This window comes from Bombina bombina, chromosome 4 (genome assembly GCF_027579735.1).
Source record: "Bombina bombina isolate aBomBom1 chromosome 4, aBomBom1.pri, whole genome shotgun sequence".
Classification (NCBI taxonomy): domain Eukaryota; kingdom Metazoa; phylum Chordata; class Amphibia; order Anura; family Bombinatoridae; genus Bombina; species Bombina bombina.
The window spans coordinates 1,141,552,693-1,141,577,185 of NC_069502.1; the positions used below are offsets into that span (position 1 = coordinate 1,141,552,693).

General features: G+C 40.5%; 1 protein-coding gene across 1 annotated transcript in view; it reads left to right on the forward strand.

Annotated features, from left to right (window-relative positions):
- MARK1 (microtubule affinity regulating kinase 1) overlaps positions 1-24,493 on the forward strand; it is a 554,415-nt gene that overhangs the window by 430,010 nt on the left and 99,912 nt on the right. The window contains exons 10-12 of the mRNA XM_053712515.1: positions 18,943-19,042; positions 20,172-20,284; positions 20,646-20,799. Coding sequence (XP_053568490.1) covers positions 18,943-19,042; positions 20,172-20,284; positions 20,646-20,799 — 367 coding nt within the window. The remainder of the gene's footprint in view (positions 1-18,942; positions 19,043-20,171; positions 20,285-20,645; positions 20,800-24,493) is intronic.

Below are 24,493 nucleotides of genomic sequence, written 5' to 3' on the forward strand. Positions count from 1 at the left end.
ATTTCAGGTTGTTCGTGTTGTTATTCATAACCCTTATAGTGTGTTCTAAATCTTCTTTGGAGCCTTTCCATATCAGGAGGATGTCATCTATGTACCTGTAGTAGGAGACTAGGTCCGCGCCGGCTGGGCACGACTCCCAAAATATGTGTTCCCATTTGCCCATGTAAAGGTTCGCATAGCTCGGCGCGAACCTAGTCCCCATGGCGGTGCCGCACAGCTGTCTATAAAATTTCCCATCGTGGTGGAAATTAAACCCTACATCCACTAACATTATTTCTAACGTCAACCACAATGATGTTCCCACAGCCTCCAATTCCAGTCATTTTTTAGTGAATCACCAATTGACGACCAAAGAACTAGAAAGAACCTCCATAAAGAGGTAGAATTCCAACACAGACGAATTCCAACACCCTATGGAAAAAAGAATAAGCACAGAGGAAAGAGGGGCGGAAGGAGAATAAATGGCAAAATTGAGAAAGAACATACAAACAGTCCAGAGAATGAAGTGAATACCAAGGGAATATACAACCTCAGCTCTATTACTCTAACGGACAAAGAAAAATCTATTTTAAGCTACGGCCTCTCCTTTGCCCCATCCAAAGGCCTCAAAAATTTGACACATTTGTCAACATCAAACAATTCACAAGAAAGCTAACACTGAAACAGCATTTTATGAAGTCACCTCTCGAATATGACAATAGACCCACAGATTCATACCAACACACTGACTTAAAACCCAATTCATCCTTCTACCCTACATCCAGCAAGGGCAACGCCATCGAAATCTTTGAGACGATGGTATGCAAGGACTTGAAGAAAATCAGTCAGAATCAACTAATGAAACACAAACAAAATCTATCTAAGAGCCAGATGCTAACCATCAAAGCACTGGAAAAGAACAGAAACTTAGTGATCAAACCCGCCGACAAGGGGGGCGGCATAGTAGTCCTGGATAAAGAAGACTACTACACAGAATGCAGACGAATCTTGTCAGACACCAAGACCTACGAAATTATGAGGAACAACCCCACAGATGGTTTCAAGAAGGAAATGGACAGGATTCTAGGAGAGGCACATAACAACAAAATACTGAACCATAAAGAATTCAGATACATAAGCGTGGAGCATCCCATCACTCCCGTCTTCTACTACCTCCCGAAAATCCATAAGACCCTCCACAACCCTCCGGGAAGACCCATCATATCCGGCATAGGGTCTCTAACCAGTAATCTGTCTGAATATCTAGATAAGAACTTACAGAAATATGTGACACAACTACCATCGTACGTGAGAGATTCCACACAGATTCTGAACAGTCTGGAGAATACAGAATGGAAAGAGAACTACCTACTCGCCACCTGTGACGTCACCTCCCTATATACCTGCATACCACACAAAGGAGGTCGAGAAGCTGTAGAGTACTTTCTCAAGAAGGACCACACAGTGCCGGCACTACAGAAGACATTCATTCTGGAAGGGATTAACTATATTCTAACGCACAACTATTTCCACCACGATGGGAAATGTTATAGACAGCTGTGCGGCACCGCCATGGGGACTAGGTTCGCGCCGAGCTATGCGAACCTTTACATGGGCAAATGGGAACACATATTTTGGGAGTCGTGCCCAGCCGGCGCGGACCTAGTCTCCTACTACAGGTACATAGATGACATCCTCCTGATATGGAAAGGCTCCAAAGAAGATTTAGAACACACTATAAGGGTTATGAATAACAACACGAACAACCTGAAATTTACCTACGAGATCAGTGACAAGGAAATCACATTCCTCGATCTAAAAATTACCATCAAAAATGGGAAACTTCAGACTTCAACATTTTTTAAACCTGTGGATTGTAACAACTATGTCCACAGGGACAGCTGCCATCATTTCAAATGGAAGGAGAATATACCAAAGGGACAGTTACTAAGATTGAAAAAGAACTGTTCGGACCCCATTTTATGGGAAACCCAGGCGGAAGAACTGAAAAAACGCTTTCTTGAGAGAGGATATGAAGAGGAAAAACTCCACAAAGATATAGAAGAAGTCAGGCAAAAGGATCGCAAGGAACTTCTCAAGTATAAAGACAAGAGAATTAGGAGAGACATGAACACCGACTCCATAGAGGTTGCCTTTATCACGCAGTACAGCGAAAACAGGAGAACCATCGAGAAAATAATAGAAAAGCACTGGCATCTACTGAAGGATGACGACACAATTGGCGAAACACTCATCAACAGACCGAAATTTATCTATAGAAAATCAGATAACCTTAAGAACATTCTATCTCCTAGCATTCCACGCCCAACAACACCTCAGACGAGAGATATATCCAGGAAACCCATAAAAGGTTTTTTCCCATGCCCGAGCTGCAAGGCGTGTAAGAGAGGCTTGAAAATCAAAAACTTTTCACCGCACAACTCCAGTATCAAACATGAAATAAAGGATCTGATCAGATGCAGCAGCAAGGGGGTAATTTACATAATACAATGCAAATGTGGACTACAATACGTCGGACAAACCTCGAGATGCCTAAAAGACAGAATACGGGAACATGTGCTACAGATTGAACATGGCAGCACAGACACCGCACTGTATAGACACTTTTCTATTAAACACAAAGGAAACATCAAGGATCTAAACTTCTATGGTATCCAGATAGTAAAGCCTAATTGGAGGGGAGGCAACTATGAAAAGAAGCTCCTAATCGCGGAATCCAGATGGATATTTGAGCTGGATTGTCTCTACCCGAAGGGTCTGAACAACAAGGAAGACCTCTCACATCTTTTAAGCTTGAAACACACATAAATTTGACTTCTGAATATCTATTCGGAAAACACTGCTGCCCTCATACAGAAGGAAAACAATAAAGAAAACATAACGAGGTCAATATATGACACGACAAGAACAAAATATATCTAATGAAGATGTCCTGCATAGATCCACACAAAGATCTATATTAGGATCTCTAAAGCCAATCTAATCATCTTTATTTTTATTGCTCTACTCAAATAGCCATAAGATGAGTTCCAACAAACCTTATTACACATACAGAGAGACTATATAGATGCCAATATCATTAACAAGATATGATCCCCTAATATGTCAACAGCATATGAGATGCCAATAATATTAACAAGATATGATCCCATAATATGTCAACAGCATAAGAGACACTTGACTTAGCAACCTCTCCATCTGGGAAATATCTAACAGAATAAGTTAGAAAGTAACCGAAGCCTGACTCTTCATAAGAATATAAACACAATTTAAAATGTGTATAGAGGTAACATAATCCCAATACCAACAACATGATTATACCTCATAACAAATTTAAATTCACAATTCCCCAAAAGACAACTAATCAATTAGATCGATAAAAGTACCCATTGATCTCACAATCTACATAAATACATTCATATACTTGTATGAGACAAGTTTCCTTCATATCCACATCAGATTTCAAAAAACTCCTATCATAGTGCGCACATGGTTAACTAATTTTTATACCAGGCACATTTAGATAGAAAATAAGACTTCCAATACCCAATATTGCACATGACAAAAAGAGAATACAGGTTGATACAAATGTACTCCTTCTATAGATTTTCTAACCAATCATAGATGCATTGTAAAAAAGTTTTTCTTTATACTACATATCTTTTATATTTTTATCCTAAAAAGTTTTTTAGAAAGTTTCCAAAAGTTCCTTTAAGGTTTTTAGATCTCTATTTATTAGATTATGTATTTTTCGATATATATATATATATTCCAATATATATAAACTGTGTATTTTACAATATACACTCTCTGTACCGTGATCCCTACATTGATTTTGTTCACTAGACAAATACCAAGGTTAACACTTTTTGTCCCTTTGAATTTGAATAGGCTAGGATACACACCACTTCCGGTTTAACCATGACCGGTAAGGTGCAACATCCGGCTCAATCTTACCGGATGTTAAAGTATCTTACTTTTTCCGGCTACTTCCGGTTCAGAAACGTACCGGTATTTTGTCATATATTTCATGCCAAGTTGTAAAACTGGCTCTACATGTGGGATAACTGCTTTCTGCCCCTCCGGATCTGATTGGTACAGAGTAAATACCACTTCCGCCTCACCCATAACATCCGATATAGCTTAACCGGATGTTTACATCTCAGCGGCCATTTCCGGTTAAAAAAAACACCGGCAAACCATAACATTTGACCCCACAGCTAACTACTAAGGCACATAACACGAATAAACACATTAGGAACAACATAGACAATGTTTAATAAACATAGACATAGACAAACTCTAAATAAAAGCCTTATCTAAATGATACAGAGACAAATGTGAACTTTTTTTTTTTTTTTTTTTATATACAGATGAGCACTTCCGGCTCAACACATCCGGTACCACATTTTTGGCGCGAAATTTTGGCGCAAAAATTTGGCGCAATTTCAATGCAATTTGATTGGTTAGAGAAAGGTATAAAGTCTTCAGCTCACCCACACCATACTATAGTCTTGATAAAGGCCTCTCTTGAGGGCCGAAACGCGTTGACAGAGCTATGGTGAGCTATTTATTCCTTGATTGTTGAATTATAATACAGTATTACACTATTGTTATTATCTTTTATTTTCAGGGTTTGAAGATTCCCTAGGATTATTTTTATTTATATTTTTGTATTTTTGCTTATTTTTATTTTTTATTTTTTATTTTTATACAGCAAATAATTTTTCTACATGGAAACATAACCCCTCCACATAAGCCCCCTTTTTGGGATCACTCTCACTAGTTTGTGCACATACTAATCATTTATTTTTTGTTTTTTATCTTTTGGATATTTTACATCTTTTTTGGACTTATTTTTATCACTATTTTGGATTGACTTCACGGATTATTCTTTGTCACCATATTTTGATAGACCTTTTTTTCTACCTTCATTTTGATGTTTTTTAAATGTCTCTTTGAAATGTTTTTTGCAAAGCTTTTTTAATAGAACTTTTGAATCTGCTGGATTTGCACTATTCATTTATACCACGTTTTTGGACAACACTTAAATTTGGTCAGTTTATTTTTTGGATACACATGTGAAAATCTATTTATATCTCTTAACTTTGAGAAGGGATTTTTGGACACTACTTAACCTTTTTTTATATATCTCTTAACTTTGAGAAGGGATTATTGGACATTATTTACTTTTCATTGTTTTTTATTATTTTTTATTGTTTATTATTTTCAGATTTATGCCAACACAACTATATATGAGACGAATTTTATGAGACATTATACATACAGCTAAAAAGCAAAACACGCGTGTTTTTATAAATATTTATGTGTTTATGTGTTTTTACACATTATTTCTTGCCGTTCTGTTAAAATATATTTTAAACGACACCCTTGTTTTATATGTTTAATATGTATTAAATGCTTTTATGTATCAACTGTGCCACTCTTAGATCTTATATCTAGATATCAAAACCTACACATCTATACAGCACAACTACCATAATTGTAGCTGAGCTATAGCGCTATACAATTTCTCAGACAGAATACCATATTTTCACACCTATACCGCACCAGACCTCGCCAAGATTTGGCGCTCCTTTCTAAACCACGTTTTGACACATATTTTCTAAAAGTGGGCACCTGGGGACCCACTATAGACAGGAGCTATAGGTCCACACTTTCAGCGCTGTAAGAAAACATTGAATCTAATGTTATGTAGGTGGTCTGACATATTTGTGCAGGTTTTTTTTTTTTTCACTCGATATATGGAGTGTATGTTAGAGGGCACATGGCTTGTACTTAGGGGACGTGTTTATTTTTTACTAGGACCCATGCGGGTCTTACCGAGCTTGAGTAACGCCCACGGTGGGCGGGGCCTATTTCGCACGCTCAGACGCGCAGTTCAGCAGGATCGCATGGGCAACAGAGTCCTGATCTCTGGTGGGGCCTAAGTTATCCGGACTTCCAAAGGGCCTGAAAAGCTCCTCGAGCAGCAGCAGTTACATTCCGGGAGCAGGTAGGCGCCACGTGGTGCAGGGGCCTAATTAAAGATAATACACAATTTAATTGTTAAAATCATTATTATATTGGTCTGACATATTTCAGCAAGTGGATGCAATACCGTTAGAGAGTTTTGGGCACATCCAAAGAATTTTTATTGGTATAAACACGTTTTTGAACGTTTCAGAAAAATAGTTGCGCTTTTGAAATTTAAAGGCGCAGTACAGTTTTTTTGCTGCCTTATCTTTTGACTATAATTGAATTCAGAGCTAAAGAATTTTTAATAAAAGAACGACTATTATAAGATTGCTGGTCTGTTTAACATGTCTGACACTGAGGAGGAATCTCCTTATTCTATGTGTTTAGATGCCACTGTGGAACCCCCTGTAACTTTTTGTCCCTCGTGTACTGAGAGGGCCTTGCAATGTAAAGCACAGATTTTATGTAATAAAAATGTGTCTAAAGATGATTCTCAATCTGAGGAGAATCAGGGTATACCGCTGACTTCTTCCCAAGCGTCACAACCTTTAACGCCCACCCAAGCGACGCCTGGTTCTTCAACCGCGTCTAATTCCTTTACTCTGCAGGATATGGCTGCAGTTATGTCAACTACCCATACAGAGGTATTATCTAAGTTGCCAGTGTTACAGGGTAAACGCAGTAGGACAGAAGTCAATGTGAATACTGAGTCCTCTAATGCTTTATTAGCTATTTCCGATGTACCCTCACAGGGATCTGATTTGGGGGTCAGGGAACTTTTGTTTGAGGGGGAACTTTCCGATTCGGGAAGTGCGTTACCTCAGACAGACTCGGACGTCATGTCCTTTAGATTTAAGCTTGAACACCTCCGCCTGTTACTTCGTGAGGTTTTAGCGACTCTGGATGACTGTGACTCTATTGTGGTACCACCAGAGAAATTGTGTAAGATGGACAAATACTTAGAGGTACCTGCTTACACTGATGTTTTTCCGGTTCCTAAGAGAATCTCAGAGATTATTTAGAGGGAATGGGACAGACCGGGTATTCCGTTCTCACCCTCTCCTAATTTCAAGAACATGTATCCCATGTTGCCACGAGTCCCTAAGGTGGAAGGAGCTATATCTACCCTGGCGAAGGGTACAACTATTCCTATTGAGGACAGTTGTGCTTTTAAAGACCCTATGGATAAGAAATTGGAGGGTCTTCTAAAGAAAGTGTTTATTCATCAGGGTTTCGTCTTACAACCAACGGCCTGTGTTGTTCCAGTTACCACTGCGGCAGCCTTCTGGTTTGATGCTTTAGAAGAGTCTCTTAAGACCTTTAGAGGATATCTTAGATAGAATTAAGGCTCTTAAGCTGGCTAATTCTTTTATTACAGATGCCGCTTTTCAGATTGCTAAATTGGCGGCTAAGAATGCCGGATTTGCTATTTTAGCGCATTATGGTTAAAATCTTGGTCTGCTGATGTGTCATCTAAGTCAAAGCTTTTGGCTATTCCTTTCAAGGGGAAAACCCTATTCGGGCCTGAATTGAAGGAGATCATTTCTGACATTACGGGAGGTAAGGGTCATCTCCTACCTCAGGATAGAACTGCTAAACTGAGGGGTAAACAAAATAATTTTCGTTCATTTCGGAACTTTAAAGGAGTCCCCTCTTCTTCCTCATCTTCCGCCAAGCAGGAAGGGAATTTTGCCCAGACCAAGTCCGTCTGGAGACCCAGCCAGACTTGGAACAAGGGTAAACAACCCAAGAAGCCCGCTGCTGCTTCCAAAACAGCATGAAGGGGCGGCCCCCGATCCGGGACCGGATCTTGTAGGGGGCAGACTCTCTCTCTTTGCCCAGGCTTGGGTAAGAGATGTTCAGGATCCTTGGACACTGGAGATCGTGTCCCAAGGGTATCAGCTGGAATTCAAAAGTTCTCTCCCAAGGGGGAGGTTTCTTCTTTCACGATTGTCTGCAGACCAGACAAAAAGAGAGGCGTTCTTACGTTGTGTACAAGACCTCTCTACTATGGGAGTAATTCGTCCCGTTCCAAGACTGGAACAGGGACAGGGGTTTTACTCAAATCTTTTTGTGGTTCCCAAAAAAGAGGGCACGTTTCGACCCATTTTAGATCTAAAGAGTCTAAACAAGTTTCTCAGAGTCCCATCCTTCAAAATGGAGACTATTCGAACAATTCTGCCATTGATCCAGGAGGGTCAATATATGACTACCGTGGACTTAAAGGATGCGTACCTTCATATTCCTATCCACAAGGATCATCATCAGTTCCTAAGGTTTGCATTCCTGGACAAACATTTTCAGTTTGTGGCTCTTCCCTTCGGGTTGGCCACAGCACCCAGGATCTTCACGAAGGTTCTAGGGTCCCTTCTGGCGGTTCTCAGGCCGCGGGGCATTGCAGTGGCGCCTTATCTGGACGATATTCTGATCCAGGCGTCGTCTTATCATCTGACAAAGTCTCATACAGACATGGTTCTGTCCTTTCTGAGGACTCACGGGTGGAAGGTGTATCTAGAAAAGAGTTAATTAATTCCACAGACAAAGGTTCCCTTCTTGGGAACTCTAATAGATTCCATATCTATGAAAATTTTCCTGACGGAGGTCAGAAAGTTAAAGATTCTAAATACATGCCGAGCTCTTCAGTCCAATCCTCGGCCATCAGTGGCTCAGTGCATGGAGGTAATTGGATTGATGGTGGCGGCAATGGACATCATTCCGTTTGCTTGTTTGCATTTCAGACCACTACAACTGAGCATGCTCAGGCAGTGGAATGGAGATTATGCAAATTTGTCTCCTCAGATAGATCTGGATCAGGAGACAAGAGACTCTCTTCTTTGGTGGTTGTCGCCGGATCATCTGTCCCAAGGGACATGCTTCCGCAGACCCTCATGGGTGATAGTGACAACGGACGCCAGCCTACTGGGTGCAGTCTGGAATTCCCTGAAGGCTCAGGGTGTGTGGACTCAGCCGGAATCTCTTCTTCCAATCAATATTCTGGAATTGAGAGCAATATTCAATGCGCTTCAGGCGTGGCCTCAGTTGGCTTCGGCCAAATACATCCGCTTTCAGTCGGACAACATCACGACACTGGCTTACATCAATCATCAGGGAGGAACAAGGAGTTCCTTAGCGATGACAGAAGTATCCAAGATAATTCGGTGGGCGGAAGCTCACTCTTGTTGTCTGTCAGCAATCTACATCCCAGGAGTGGACATCTGGGAAGCAGACTTTTTAAGCAGACAGACGTTTCATCCGGGGGAGTGGGAACTCCATCCGGAGGTCTTTGCCACTCTGATCTTCAGATGGGGCAGGCCGGAATTGGATCTGATGGCGTCTCGTCAGAATGCCAAGCTCCCGAGATACAGATCCAAATCAAGGGATCCTCAGGCCGAACTGATAGATGCCTTGGCAGTGCCTTGGTCGTTCAGCCTAGCTTATGTGTTTCCACCGTTTGCTTTCCTTTCCCGGGTGATTGCTCGGATCAAACAGGAGAGGGCTTCAGTAATTCTAATCGCGCTTGCGTGGCCTCGCAGGACTTGGTTTGCCGATCTAGTGGAAATGTCCTCTCTGCCGCCGTGGAAGCTTCCATTGAGGCAGGACCTTCTCATTCAGGGACCTTTTCAACACCCCAATCTAGTTTCTCTGCAGCTGACTGCTTGGAGATTGAACGCTTGATTTTATCTAAGCGGGGGTTCTCTGATTCGGTCATTGATACTTTGATTCAGGCACGTAAGCCTGTTACTAGAAAGATCTACCATAAGATATGGCGTAAATATTTTTATTGGTGCGAATCTAAGGGCTACTCATGGAGTAAAGTTAGGATTCCCAGAATTCTGTCTTTTCTCCAAGAAGGATTGGAGAAAGGGTTATCAGCAAGTTCCTTAAAGGGACAAATATCTGCTTTATCCATTTTATTACACAAACGTTTGGCAGAGGTTCCAGACGTTCAGTCTTTTTGTCAGGCTCTGACCAGAATCAAGCCTGTGTTTAGACCAATTGCTCCACCCTGGAGTTTGAATTTAATTCTTAAAGTTTTTCAAGGGATTCTGTTTGAACCCATGCATTCCATAGATATTAAGTTGTTATCTTGGAAAGTTTTGTTTTTGGTTGCTATTTCTTCTGCTCGTAGAGTTTCTGAGCTTTCAGCGTTACAATGTGACTCGCCTTATCTTATCTTCCATTCTGATAAGGTGGTTTTACGTACCAAAGCTGGGTTCCTTCCTAAGGTTGTTTCAAATAAGAATATTAATCAGGAAATTGTTGTTCCTTCTCTATGTCCTAATCCTTCTTCTAAGAAGGAGCGTCTGTTGCATAACTTGGACGTGGTCCGTGCCCTGAAGTTTTACTTGCAGGCGACTAAGGATTTTCGTCAATCATCTTCATTATTTGTTGTTTTTTCTGGAAGGCGTAGGGGCCAGAAAGCTACGGCTACCTCTCTTTCTTCTTGGCTGAAGAGTATCATCCGTCTGGCATATGAGACTGCTGGAAAGCAGCCTCCTGAACGAATTATGGCTCATTCTACTATGGCTGTGGCTTCCTCATGGGCATTTAAAAACGATGCTACTGTTGAACAGATTTGCAAGGCTGCAACTTGGTCTTCTCTTCATACTTTTTCAAAATTTTACAAATTTGATACTTTTGCTTCTTCTGAGGCTGGTTTTGGAAGAAAGGTTCTTCAAGCAGTGGTGCCTTCCGTTTAGGTACCTGTCTTGTCCCTCCCGTTTCATCCATGTCCTGTTGCTTTGGTATTGATGAAATCCGTGGACTCGTCATATCTTGTAGAAGAAAAGGAAATGTATGCTTACCTGATAAAAAAAATTCTTATACGATATGACGAGTCCACGGCCCTCCCTGTCATTTTTTAAGACAGGTATATATTTATTTTTGGTAAACTTCAGTCACCTCTGCACCTTTGGTTTTTCCTTTCTCTTCCTAACTTCGGTCGAATGACTGGAGGGAAGGGAGGAGCTATATATACAACTTGTAATAAGCGTGCTTCATCCGACACACACCAACAGCCGCGATAAACATGATAACGCACAACTGCCTCTAACATCCAAAGTTTTTAAAGAGCCACCAAAGTGGATTTGCAAAATTCATCAGATCCATATGCTGGCATTTGCAAAAATTCATCTTTGAAAAGTAAATACAGATTTTTTTGACAACTTTTCCTGCACACAGCTGGCACTCTGAGCATGCACAATTGTGGGATGCACATGCATGTGGCTTACTAGCATATTCTGGGGACTCACGTGCATAAGGAAATTTATCATAAAACATATCTTTTTAAGAAAACATTTGTTTTCAAAATGAAACAGAAATGTTCTTATTTAAGTCCCTGTTAAGTGAACACAGCTATGTAAATAATACAGTTAATATTTGTAGATATTGGGTAGAGAACACATGTCAAGGGCATGGGCATTAATCTGCAGTTATTAAGGGCCCGATGATCAAAACTTCGCCGGGCCAGATGTGAAACACTACGTCTACATTTGCAGTGGCTGCCCTCTGGGAATTATCTAAAAAAGGAGCTATCCCTGTGAGTTGCAAGATGTCACCTATAGAAAGTAATAGAGCTTGCTGGAAAGCAGTTCTACAACTCTGTGTTTAACCAGTGCAAATTTATTAAACACACAGTTAAAGTACTGCTTGTGACCTGCAGAGCACTACTGGTCCCGAGTGGAAACTGTTGCTGACCCAATCAGCAACTCTAGTTTCATGACCTAGTGTCAGGGAACCAGGAATCAAGCAGACATGTAAATTGCTAAATTAAGCACACTTTTATTAAAAAATAACAAAAAATAATAGAGAGTCCAAAAGCCAAATGACAAGCCAGGAGTCAAAGCCAGAGCTGGTATTCAGACGAGCCTGGTCAGGAGCCAAAGCTTGTAGTCAGATGAGCCAAGGTCAGGAACACAAAGATCAGCGGAGTCCGGAACAAACCAGGGATCAGGAACCAGAAGGGACGTCAAACAAGTCAGGTTATACACAGAATCAGGAACACAGGAACTCACAGAGAAGTTAGAGACAAAGCAAGGGCAAAGGCAGACTGAACTGAGGCACTTAAAATAGTAAGTGTGACATCATAATTCAGGGACTGCAACTTGTGATCCTTCTGATGATCTCCAGTTTAGTTATAAGAGGGAGCCTGGGTGTAGTGAGCAGCGTTACACACTGCTTCAGACAAGAAGAGAACACAGGTGAGAGAAATGGCAGCTAAAACAAAAAGCTGCAAACATCAAGTAGAGTCATGTGACACCCTGACACCTACCTGTGCAACTAGAGCTGCTGATTGGATCCATGGCAGTTTCCACTCAAGACCAATAGTGCTCTGCGGATACTGAGTGTTACTTTAACTATGTGTTTAGACCCTTTAAGGGGGTAACACACAGAGTTGCAGAGTTGCTAGTGATAAAATTAAATGCTCTATCAAATTAAAGCATGCCATTTTATCACTATAAATTGCCCATTTAAATAAAATACTGCAGCCAGTTTTTAGGGTATTGTACCTTACAGTTGATTCTATTTCCATATGCATGTGCTTTTATATGAGGGTCATTTTTTTGCGTGAGTATTTTGACACAATCTTGCCACCTTTTAGTTTGGATCAGCAGGGGTAAAAAGGTTGGAGAATACGCCCAACCTCACGAGAACTTTCGGCTACAATTTCTACTGCGAGCCTTAAATAAAAAAAAAATCCTGCATAATTTTGAGACGATTTTTACATTTTTCATAAAATAAGATTTTAACAGAATATTTTAGTTATGATTTTAATGTGAGTTAACAAGACAATTATTGCCTATTTTAATTTCAAAATATAATTTATTAATTTTATACGATTTTTAAATTAATTTTTTTGCTATTGTATTGTAAGCATAGCTTCACATACATAAAAGCACCCTTTTTCTCCAACATAGGTGTGTCCGGTCCACGGCGTCATCCTTACTTGTGGGATATTCTCTTCCCCAACAGGAAATGGCAAAGAGCCCAGCAAAGCTGGTCACATGATCCCTCCTAGGCTCCGCCTTCCCCAGTCATTCTCTTTGCCGTTGCACAGGCAACATCTCCACGGAGATGGCTTAGAGTTTTTTGGTGTTTAAATGTAGTTTTATTCTTCAATCAAGAGTTTGTTATTTTAAAATAGTGCTGGTATGTACTATTTACTCTGAAACAGAAAAGAGATGAAGATTTCTGTTTGTAAGAGGAAGATGATTTTAGCAACCGTTACTAAAATCGATGGCTGTTTCCACACAGGACTGTTGAGATGAAGTAACTTCAGTTGGGGGAAACAGTGGGCAGACTTTGCTGCTTGAGGTATGACACATTTCTAACAAGACTTGGTAATGCTGGAAGCTGTCATTTTCCCTATGGGATCCGGTAAGCCATTTTCTTAGTTTTAAATATAAGAATAAAGGGCTTCACAAGGGCTTTAAAGACTGGTAGACATTTTTCTGGGCTAAAACGATTACTTTATAAGCATATTTAATGGTTTATAACTTTGAAGAGTTATTTTAATCTTGGGAATTGTGTTAAAAAAACGGCAGGCACTGTATTGGACACCTTTTTCACTGGGGGCCTTTTCTAGTCATAGGCAGAGCCTCATTTTCGCGCCACTAATGCGCAGTTGTTTTTGAGAAGCAAGGCATGCAGATGCATGTGTGAGGAGCTCAGATCCACTGAAAAAGCTTATTGAAGGCGTCATTTGGTATCGTATTCCCCTCTGGGCTTGGTTGGGTCTCAGCAAAGCAGATACCAGGGACTGTATAGGGGTTAAATGTAAAAACGGCTCCGGTTCCGTTATTTTAAGAGTTAAAGCTTTCAAATTTGGTGTGCAATACTTTTAAGGCTTTAAGACACTGTGGTGAAATTTGAAACAATTCCTTCATACTTTTTCACATATTCAGTAATAAAGTGTGTTCAGTTTAAAATTTAAAGTGACAGTAACGGTTTTATTTTAAAACGTTTTTTGTGCTTTGTTATCAAGTTTATGCCTATTAACATGTCTGAACCATCAGATAGACGATGTTCTGTATGTTCGGAAGCCAAGGTTCCTCTCCATTTAAATATATGTGATGAATGTGACAAACAAAGTAGGGACAATGATGCCACTGATAATAATGTTGCCCAAAATGATTCCTTAAGTGAGGGGAGTAAGCATGGTACTGCATCATCTCCTTCTATGTCTACACCAGTCTTGCCCACTCAGGAGGTCCCTAGTTCATCTAGTGCGCCAATCCTCCTTACTATGCAACAATTAACGGCTGTAATGGATAATTCTATTAAAAACATTTTAGCCAAAATGGCCACTTATCAGCGAAAGCGCGACTGCTCTGTTTTAGATACTGAAGAGCATGAGGACGCTGATGATAATGGTTCTGACATGCCCTTACACCAGTCTGAAGGGGCCAGGGAGGTTTTGTCTGAGGGAGAAATTTCAGATTCAGGAAAAATTTCTCAACAAGCTGAACCTGACGTTATTACATTCAAATTTAAATTGGAACATCTCCGCGCTCTGCTTAAGGAGGTGTTATCTACTCTGGATGATTGTGACAATTTGGTCATTCCAGAGAAATTATGTAAGATGGACAAGTTCCTAGAGGTCCCGGTGCCCCCCGAAGCTTTTCCTATACCCAAGCGGGTGGCGGACATTGTAAATAAAGAATGGGAAAGGCCCGGCATACCTTTTGTCCCTCCCCCTATATTTAAGAAATTATTTCCTATGGTCAACCCCAGGAAGGACTTATGGCAGACAGTCCCCAAGGTCGAGGGGGCGGTTTCTACTCTAAACAAACGCACTACTATCCCTATAGAAGATAGTTGTGCTTTCAAAGATCCTATGGATAAAAAATTAGAGGGTTTGCTTAAAAAGATGTTTGTTCAGCAAGGTTACCTTCTACAACCAATTTCATGCATTGTTCCTGTCACTACAGCAGCGTGTTTCTGGTTCGAAGAACTAGAAAAGTCGCTCAATAAAGAATCTTCTTATGAGGAGGTTATGGACAGAGTTCAAGCACTTAAATTGGCTAACTCTTTTAACTTAGACGCCACTTTGCAATTAGCTAGATTAGCGGCGAAAAATTCAGGTTTTGCTATTGTGGCGCGCAGAGCGCTTTGGCTAAAGTCTTGGTCAGCGGATGTGTCCTCCAAGAACAAATTGCTTAACATCCCTTTCAAGGGGAAAACGCTGTTTGGCCCTGACTTGAAAGAGATTATTTCAGACATCACTGGGGGAAAGGGCCACGCCCTTCCTCAGGATAGGTCTTTTAAGGCTAAAAATAAACCAAATTTTCATCCCTTTCGCAGAAACGGACCAGCCTCAAATTCTACATCCTCTAAGCAAGAGGGTAATTCTTCTCAAACCAAGCCAGCCTGGAGACCGATGCAAGGCTGGAACAAAGGTAAGCAGGCCAAGAAGCCTGCTACCGCTACTAAGACGGCATGAGATGTTGGCCCCCGATCCGGGACCGGATCTGGTGGGGGGCAGACTCTCTCTCTTCGCTCAGGCTTGGGCAAGAGATGTTCAGGATCCTTGGGCGCTAGAAATAGTTTCTCAAGGTTATCTCCTGGAATTCAAGGAACTACCCCCAAGGGGAAGGTTCCACAGGTCTCAATTGTCTTCAGACCAAATAAAAAGACAGGCATTCTTACATTGTGTAGAAGACCTGTTAAAAATGGGAGTGATTCATCCTGTTCCATTAGGAGAACAAGGGATGGGGTTTTACTCCAATCTGTTCATAGTTCCCAAAAAAGAGGGAACATTCAGGCCAATTTTGGATCTCAAGATCCTAAACAAATTTCTCAGGGTTCCATCGTTCAAAATGGAAACCATTCGGACAATTCTTCCTACCATCCAGGAAGGTCAATTCATGACCACGGTGGATTTAAAGGATGCGTATCTACATATTCCTATCCACAAGGAACATCATCGGTTCCTAAGGTTCGCCTTTCTGGACAAGCATTACCAGTTTGTGGCACTTCCATTCGGATTAGCCACTGCTCCAAGAATTTTCACAAAGGTACTAGGGTCCCTTCTAGCGGTGCTAAGGCCAAGGGGCATTGCAGTAGTACCTTACTTGGACGACATACTGATTCAAGCGTCGTCTCTGCCACAAGCAAAGGCTCATACGGACATTGTCCTAGCCTTTCTCAGATCTCACGGGTGGAAAGTGAACGTAGAAAAAAGTTCTCTATTCCCGTCAACAAGAGTTCCCTTCTTGGGAAGAATAATAGACTCCTTAGAAATGAAGATTTTTCTGACAGAGGCCAGAAAATCAAAACTTCTAAGCTCTTGTCAAGTACTTCATTCTGTTCTTCTTCCTTCCATAGCGCAGTGCATGGAAGTAATAGGTTTGATGGTTGCGGCAATGGACATAGTTCCTTTTGCGCGAATTCATCTAAGACCATTACAACTGTGCATGCTCAGACAGTGGAATGGGGATTATACAGACTTGTCTCCGACGATCCAAGTAGATCAGAGGACCAGAGATTCACTCCGTTGGTGGCTGACCCTGGACAACCTGTCACAAGGGATGAGCTTCCGCAGACCAGAGTGGGTCATTGTCACGACCGACGCCAGTCTGGTGGGCTGGGGCGCGGTCTGGGAACCCCTGAAAGCTCAGGGTCTATGGTCTCGGGAAGAATCTCTTCTCCCGATAAACATTCTGGAACTGAGAGCGATATTCAATGCTCTCAAGGCTTGGCCTCAACTAGCAAAGGCCAAATTCATAAGGTTTCAATCAGACAACATGACAACTGTTGCATATATCAACCATCAGGGGGGAACAAGGAGTTCCCTGGCGATGGAAGAAGTGACCAAAATAATTCAATGGGCGGAGATTCACTCCTGCCACTTGTCTGCAATCCACATCCCAGGAGTGGAAAATTGGGAAGCGGATTTTCTGAGTCGTCAGACATTTCATCCGGGGGAGTGGGAACTCCATCCGGAAATCTTTGCCCAAATAACTCAATTATGGGACATTCCAGACATGGATCTGATGGCGTCTCGTCAGAACTTCAAGGTTCCTTGCTACGGGTCCAGATCCAGGGATCCCAAGGCGACTCTAGTAGATGCACTAGTAGCGCCCTGGACCTTCAACCTAGCTTATGTATTCCCACCGTTTCCTCTCATTCCCAGGCTGGTAGCCAGGATCAATCAGGAGAGGGCTTCGGTGATCTTGATAGCTCCTGCGTGGCCACGCAGAACTTGGTATGCAGACCTGGTGAATATGTCATCGGCTCCACCATGGAAGCTACCTTTGAGACGGGACCTTCTTGTTCAAGGTCCGTTCGAACATCCGAATCTGGCCTCACTCCAACTGACTGCTTGGAGATTGAACGCTTGATTTTATCAAAGCGTGGGTTCTCAGATTCTGTCATTGATACTCTTATTCAGGCTAGAAAGCCTGTAACTAGAAAAATTTACCATAAAATATGGAAAAAATATATCTGTTGGTGCGGATCTAAAAGATTCCCATGGAACAAGATAAAAATTCCTAAGATTCTATCCTTTCTACAAGAGGGTTTGGAGAAAGGATTATCTGCAAGTTCTTTGAAGGGACAGATTTCTGCTTTATCTGTTTTACTTCACAAAAAGCTGGCGGCTGTGCCAGATGTTCAAGCTTTTGTTCAGGCTCTGGTTAGAATCAAGCCTGTTTACAAACCTTTGACTCCTCCTTGGAGTCTCAATTTGGTTCTTTCAGTTCTTCAAGGGGTTCCGTTTGAACCCTTACATTCCGTAGATATTAAGTTATTATCTTGGAAAGTTTTGTTTTTGGTTGCAATTTCTTCTGCTAGAAGAGTTTCAGAGTTATCTGCTCTGCAGTGTTCTCCTCCTTATCTGGTGTTCCATGCAGATAAGGTGGTTTTGCGTACTAAACCTGGTTTTCTTCCAAAAGTTGTTTCTAACAAAAATATTAACCAGGAGATAGTCGTGCCTTCTTTGTGTCCGAATCCAGTTTCAAAGAAGGAACGTTTGTTGCACAATTTGGATGTAGTTTGTTCTCTAAAATTCTATTTAGAGGCTACAAAGGATTTCAGACAAACATCTTCCTTGTTTGTTGTTTATTCTGGTAAAAGGAGAGGTCAAAAAGCAACTTCTACCTCTCTCTCTTTTTGGCTTAAAAGCATCATCCGATTGGCTTATGAGACTGCCGGACGGCAGCCTCCTGAAAGAATCACAGCTCACTCCACTAGGGCTGTGGCTTCCACATGGGCCTTCAAGAACGAGGCTTCTGTTGATCAGATATGTAAGGCAGCGACTTGGTCTTCACTGCACACTTTTACCAAATTTTACAAATTTTATACTTTTGCTTCTTCGGAGGCTATTTTTGGGAGAAAGGTTTTGCAAGCCGTGGTGCCTTCCATCTAGGTGACCTGATTTGCTCCCTCCCATCATCCGTGTCCTAAAGCTTTGGTATTGGTTCCCACAAGTAAGGATGACGCCGTGGACCGGACACACCTATGTTGGAGAAAACAGAATTTATGCTTACCTGATAAATTACTTTCTCCAACGGTGTGTCCGGTCCACGGCCCGCCCTGGTTTTTTAATCAGGTCTGATGAATTATTTTCTCTAACTACAGTCACCACGGTATCATATGATTTCTCCTATGCATATTCCTCCTTTACGTCGGTCGAATGACTGGGGAAGGCGGAGCCTAGGAGGGATCATGTGACCAGCTTTGCTGGGCTCTTTGCCATTTCCTGTTGGGGAAGAGAATATCCCACAAGTAAGGATGACGCCGTGGACCGGACACACCGTTGGAGAAAGTAATTTATCAGGTAAGCATAAATTCTGTTTTGTGCCACACCCTGTTCTCAAGGTAAAGGCTGCCTATCTGGCTCATCAGTGTAAATGAACCTGCAGAAATGTGTAATACTGTAAGTCATTGTAGAAATGCCATATCCCCCTTCCTGTAGCGAGCTGCCTATTGCAACCATTAAATGTCTGTTCCTACATTCCCCAGCAAATCATGAAGGATCGGTGGATGAACGTTGGTTATGAAGATGAAGAGTTAAAGCCATATATTGAACCAGAGGCTGATGTTGGTGATACCAAAAGAATAGGTAGGTAATCTGATTACCATTTGGGAGGGAGATTGGTGATAATTTGTCACGTGGCCACATAATATAGTTATTATAATTAGGGATGTACATTCAGAACTTTCATTATAAAACGAATGCCGAATGTGACCACATCCAGTGGCATCCGGCTATTTGTGTGGCCGGATTTCTTATTGTGAAAGTGCAACACACTAAGATTTCTGAAAATCCAGATCTTATTGTGTTGCATTTTCACAAGAAGAAATCTGGCACCCAAATAGCCGAATGCCACTGGCGGCGGCAATATTCGGCAATTGTTTCATAATGAATGTTCCGAATGCACATCCCTAATTTATAATAATAAAAAAATTAGATCAATGTTATATAATTAGTTTGCAGTAAAATTAATTTATCTATGTGATACAGAATAAAAAATGAAAACTCTTAAAGTCTACATTGATAGGATTTGTAAATTTTTCTAATTTTTTTTTCTTGAATATATTGATAGTTATCCCTTGTGTTTAACCTCTTTGGGGTAGAGGATGCCATTGCCGTGGGTGACATCAGCAGGGAACATTGTTTCATCTCATTTTGCATTGATGAGAACAAGCTGTTTCTAACTTACATTATCCTAGAAGAGGGCATAGCTGTGTAGAGGAACCACACAGATCTTGGCACTCTGCACTCTTTTTAGAGGCTGCACCAATCTCAGTAGAGTGGCCAATTAGCACTTTGACAAGAGGCCATATTACTCGTATGGGCCAAATTGGTTAAACTTCATTCATAGCTTTTGAGGCTTTGTGAAGAAGTGCACCTCAGAAGTGGTGAGATTAATCACCCCAACAGTCGCATGTTCGGGTTGATTGACGTACCCTGCTTTCCCGCAGTTGATTGTGTTAGAGCTTTGGGCTGGATGCTGTGCTAAATTTTGCCAATTTTGCAAAGCAGTATCGCCCGTGGCGGTTGCAGGTGAACAGGTTCTCTACTTAAAAACCTGTCCGCCTTCAATCATGACAAATGTTGCCCTCAGGAATAGTGACTTCAGTACGAAGAAAATTGCAGAAATAGTGCTTCAGATTCATATGAAAATGAAAACTTGTCATGTGCAACTGGAAGGTAATTTACAAAAAGCCTATTCTGTTGTATCTCCTAGATATCATGGTCACTATGGGATTCTCCAGAGAAGAAGTGAATGAGTCTGTAGTAAACCAAAAGTATGATGAAGTCATGGCCACTTACTTACTTCTGGGCAGAAAGCCGCCTGAGGTGAGTATTTTTTTAATGTGTTTTCAGATAACCCAATAGCCACACAAATATATTTCAGGTATATATTAAAGGCATTGTATATTCACTTTAAAAGCAATGATTCCATATTGAATAAAGTGCTTTATCTGTAATATATAAAAGAAAAATTGCTTTTATTAAAAAAACAAAAAAAACTATTGTCTTACCTGTTTGTTGTATTTCTTCTAAAATGAAAACAGAATACTGCTGCTAAAATTACCTATGCATATACTATATTTAGAGATATATGCACAGACATTCTGAGACAATTTTGTGGCGATTTCTTCCAGCATTTCCTTGTATTACTAATGCATTGTGAACTGTTTTTCTGGTTGTTTCACAGTTTGAAGGAAGTGAGTCGTTGTCCAGTACTAACTTGTGTCAAAGGTCACGGCCAAGCAGTGATCTAAATAACAGTTCTGTGCCGTCTCCTGCACACATGAAGGTCCAGAGGAGCATATCAGCAAATCAGAAGCAGAGACGCTTCAGTGACCATGGTGGGCTTATATTCGCATGCATATATTATGAAAACGAAACAGCCGTGTAATGACAATAGTTAGGATTTACACCTTTCTTAGAAAAAATACTGACAGCTGAGCTTCCAACAGTTCCATGTTTCTGGGTATCATTACAAATTGTGAGCTTTGTCTTGCCCTGTTTGTCATATTGACTCTTTGTAGGAGATGGTTTTAATGAGTGGCAAATTTGGTGCAGTCAGAGTTTATATTTGGGTGTCCCTGAGTGGAGTTGGATGGTCCCCTAGACATGATGAGGGGGTATTGGGCGTAGACAGTTATCAGTGGCTGTAGCTGAGTGGTTTATAGTTAGCATATTTCTGGGCTGGTTTATATTGTCACTGGTTTCTCTTTATGGAACAGATATAAATGATGTAGGAAAACTCAAACTGAACAATACATTGACCTTATGTATATACCAAGTGCAAGCATAATAGCTTTCTGCCAATGATATGAAAAGCAGCCATGATTTTTGTCCTGCCATCTAAAATACATTTTTTTCATATATATATATATATATATAATGGAAAAAATCAGCAAATTAATTAATTAAACAGTGATAACAATTTATGTAATATTACTTCATTTCCTTTTTTGCTGTAGTTTTATGGGATTTGTAATCTACACATTCAATTTGTTAACTAACTTTGACTGTCTGACATTGGGGTGCACATATCCATCGGAGTTGTATGTTTGCTTGACTTGTTTTTTGTTTTTTTGTTTTTTTATAGATCTATGGCTGGTAAGTCATTTCTGCTTTAGTTTGAGCTTGGAAACCTCAGAAGATGTTGTTGTCATGGTGATTATTCATCAGGATATTTTTTTTTTCTTTTACTACATTGTATACTGTGAATTTGATATTCATCAATACAATCTATTAATTTGTCAATATTTGCATTTATTTTTACGATGTGTAGATGTTCGTGCAGACACAGCTAGAAAGATTTTTTTTTGTTAATTGTGTCAGTATTTGTGTGTTTTAATAGTGTTTTATAGCTTGTTGATCAGTGAAGTAAATATTTTATTTGTAACAGATTCGGTTTGAGGTCTTTGAACACCATCCACTTGCAGTAGAATAGTAGATAAAATGTTACTTGGTCTTTAAATAGTACAGTATGCCATTCACATGTCTGCACGTTTACATCGGCAAGTGTTGCAGACAAAAGTTTTAATGCATTGGATTCTGGGTGGCATGTGAACAGGTCAAGCAATTTTTGGGTGTAAGGACTGCCCAGTCTAGGGCGCAGCTTGAGCATTGTTGGGTGAGGTTTTTGACATTTATTTGCAGGACTTGGGTGGTCCAAGGTTTCTCTGAGATTAACCCAGATGTACTTATAAGATTAATAAAGAGAGCTTACTGTCTCGGACAACTGAGCACATTGTGAAACGTTTGGGAGCTCAGCTATCATGAACACTAAGCTGGCACTTTGAAGCAGAAAGTGACCGGGGCCATAGATAGACCAGGAATTAGGGAGGCGTTGTGATATTAGAGCACTTATTGTTACCATGATATCACTGTCATAGTTGCCAACATTTGAAAACATTTCCAGGGACACTTTGCAGCTATCAATTACCTGTATGAAAATGTTTTACCACACCCCCTGCCCTAAAGTTCCACCCACTTTACCAAACCCACATAATTAGCATAAATTAGCTCCACCTATTTATTATGGTGCATTATATATATATATATATATATATATATATATATATATAAAAATTGTTTAGGCTTGCGTTGTGTTTAAATGCAAAAAATTAATTTGCTTAAATATGCAGTTCCTCCTGATGTGTTTCTGAGCAGCTTAGTCTGGTGATTCCACTGTCATCAAAATGGAACAAACAATTATGGATAGTATCTAGGGGGTACCAGACTATAGCGCTTGTAGAAAGGAAGTAACATAAAGGGGAGCACAGTTTTAAGGTGTAACACAAAAGTACTGATTTACAGCAAGGTATAAAAAAACTTGTTTGTGGCTCACCTTTTTGCTGAGAAGTCTGTGTAGTGTCTCTGCGTCTCCTCTGTAGAGTATGGTAGTATTTAGAAATCAAAGATAATTGGCATCTGTGTGGTGCCAATTGAGGTATTTCTTTTCAAGAAATAAAATCTCCCTGTTAGAAGGGGGTTGGGTGACAAGTTTCCCCTCTCAGGGATATGGTAGATGCCTTTCAATGAAGTAAATAAATGAAGCAAATGCCAGTGATTAGTGAAAATAAAATCTCCTTTATTTTAGCACAAAAACAAACCAGTGTTTGTGCTGGTGAATTAAAAGTCTCTTGGTGTTGTTTAGTAGAAATTTGGGGTATTTAACTTCCCAAACAGGCTGTGATGGTTGTCGCCTTGATTATGCACAAACAGTGTAGAGGATTCCTTGAAGATCTTTGTCTCCGGATGGTGTTAAGTATAAGGTTTATGCAAGATTTTGGGGTATTTTCCTTCCCAAACAGGCTGTGATGGTTGTTGCCCAGAAATTGCGTCAACAGTATAGAGGATTCCTTGATTATCCCTGTTGGTTTCTCTCTTTTTTTTGTGCAAAAAATAAAAAGTTCCGTTTTTAGAAAATAACGATTCCTGAAGGTTCCTGTGTTGGTTGTAGAAGATGTGAGATGTTTTTTTTAACCTCCACAGGTCTTTCCTGTCTTAGGATGGCGTTGGATACACTTGTGCTTCACAAGTGATCTGAAGAGTTGTGGTCTCGCCGGACCGGAAGTGACGTCACAAGTGTATCCAACGCCATCCTAATACAGGAAAGACCTGTGGAGGTTAAAAAACACCTCACATTTTCTACAACCAACACAGGAACCTTCAGGAATTGTTATTTTCTAAAAACGGAACTTTTTATTTTTTGCAAAAAAAAGAGAGAAACCAACAGGGATCATCAAGGAATCCTCTTTACTGTTTATGCAATTTCTGGGCAACAACCATCACAGCCTGTTTGGGAAGGAAAATACCCCAAATTTCTGCACAAAGTTTCTACTAAACAACACCAAGAGACTTTTAATTCACCAGCACAAACACCGGTTTGTTTTTGTGCTAAAATAAAGGAGATTTTATTTTCACTAATCACTGGCATTTGCTTCATTTATTTACTTAATTGAAAGGCATCTACCATACCCCTGAGAGGGGAAACTTGTCACCCAACCCCCTTCTAACAGGGAGATTTTATTTCTTGAAAAGAAATACCTCAATTGGCACCACACAGAGGCCAATCATCTTTGATTTCTAAATACTACCATACTCTACAGAGGAGACGCAGAGACACTACACAGACTTCTCAGCAAAAAAGGTGAGCCACAAACAAGTTTTTTTTATACCTTGCTGTAAATCAGTACTTTTGTGTTACACCTTAAAACTGTGCTCCCCTTTATGTTACTTCCTTTCTACAAGCGCTATAGTCTGGTACCCCCTATATATATATATATATATATGTATGTATATATATGAAAATTGAGTCACCTTGCTTTCTGCTTTACTTATTAGGTAACGTGATTGCAATAATATTTGTGTGATTTAGACATCTGAACGCTTTGTGAGTGTTTCTACCCAGCGTTCTAAATTTACATTTAAATGTCCAGCTCTCACATTATTGCTAACTGTTATTAAATAATCAGTATACGGTACTTGTAAAATCTCAATATTTGTTTAGATGCATTAAAAACAAAATAACTTTGTTACTGT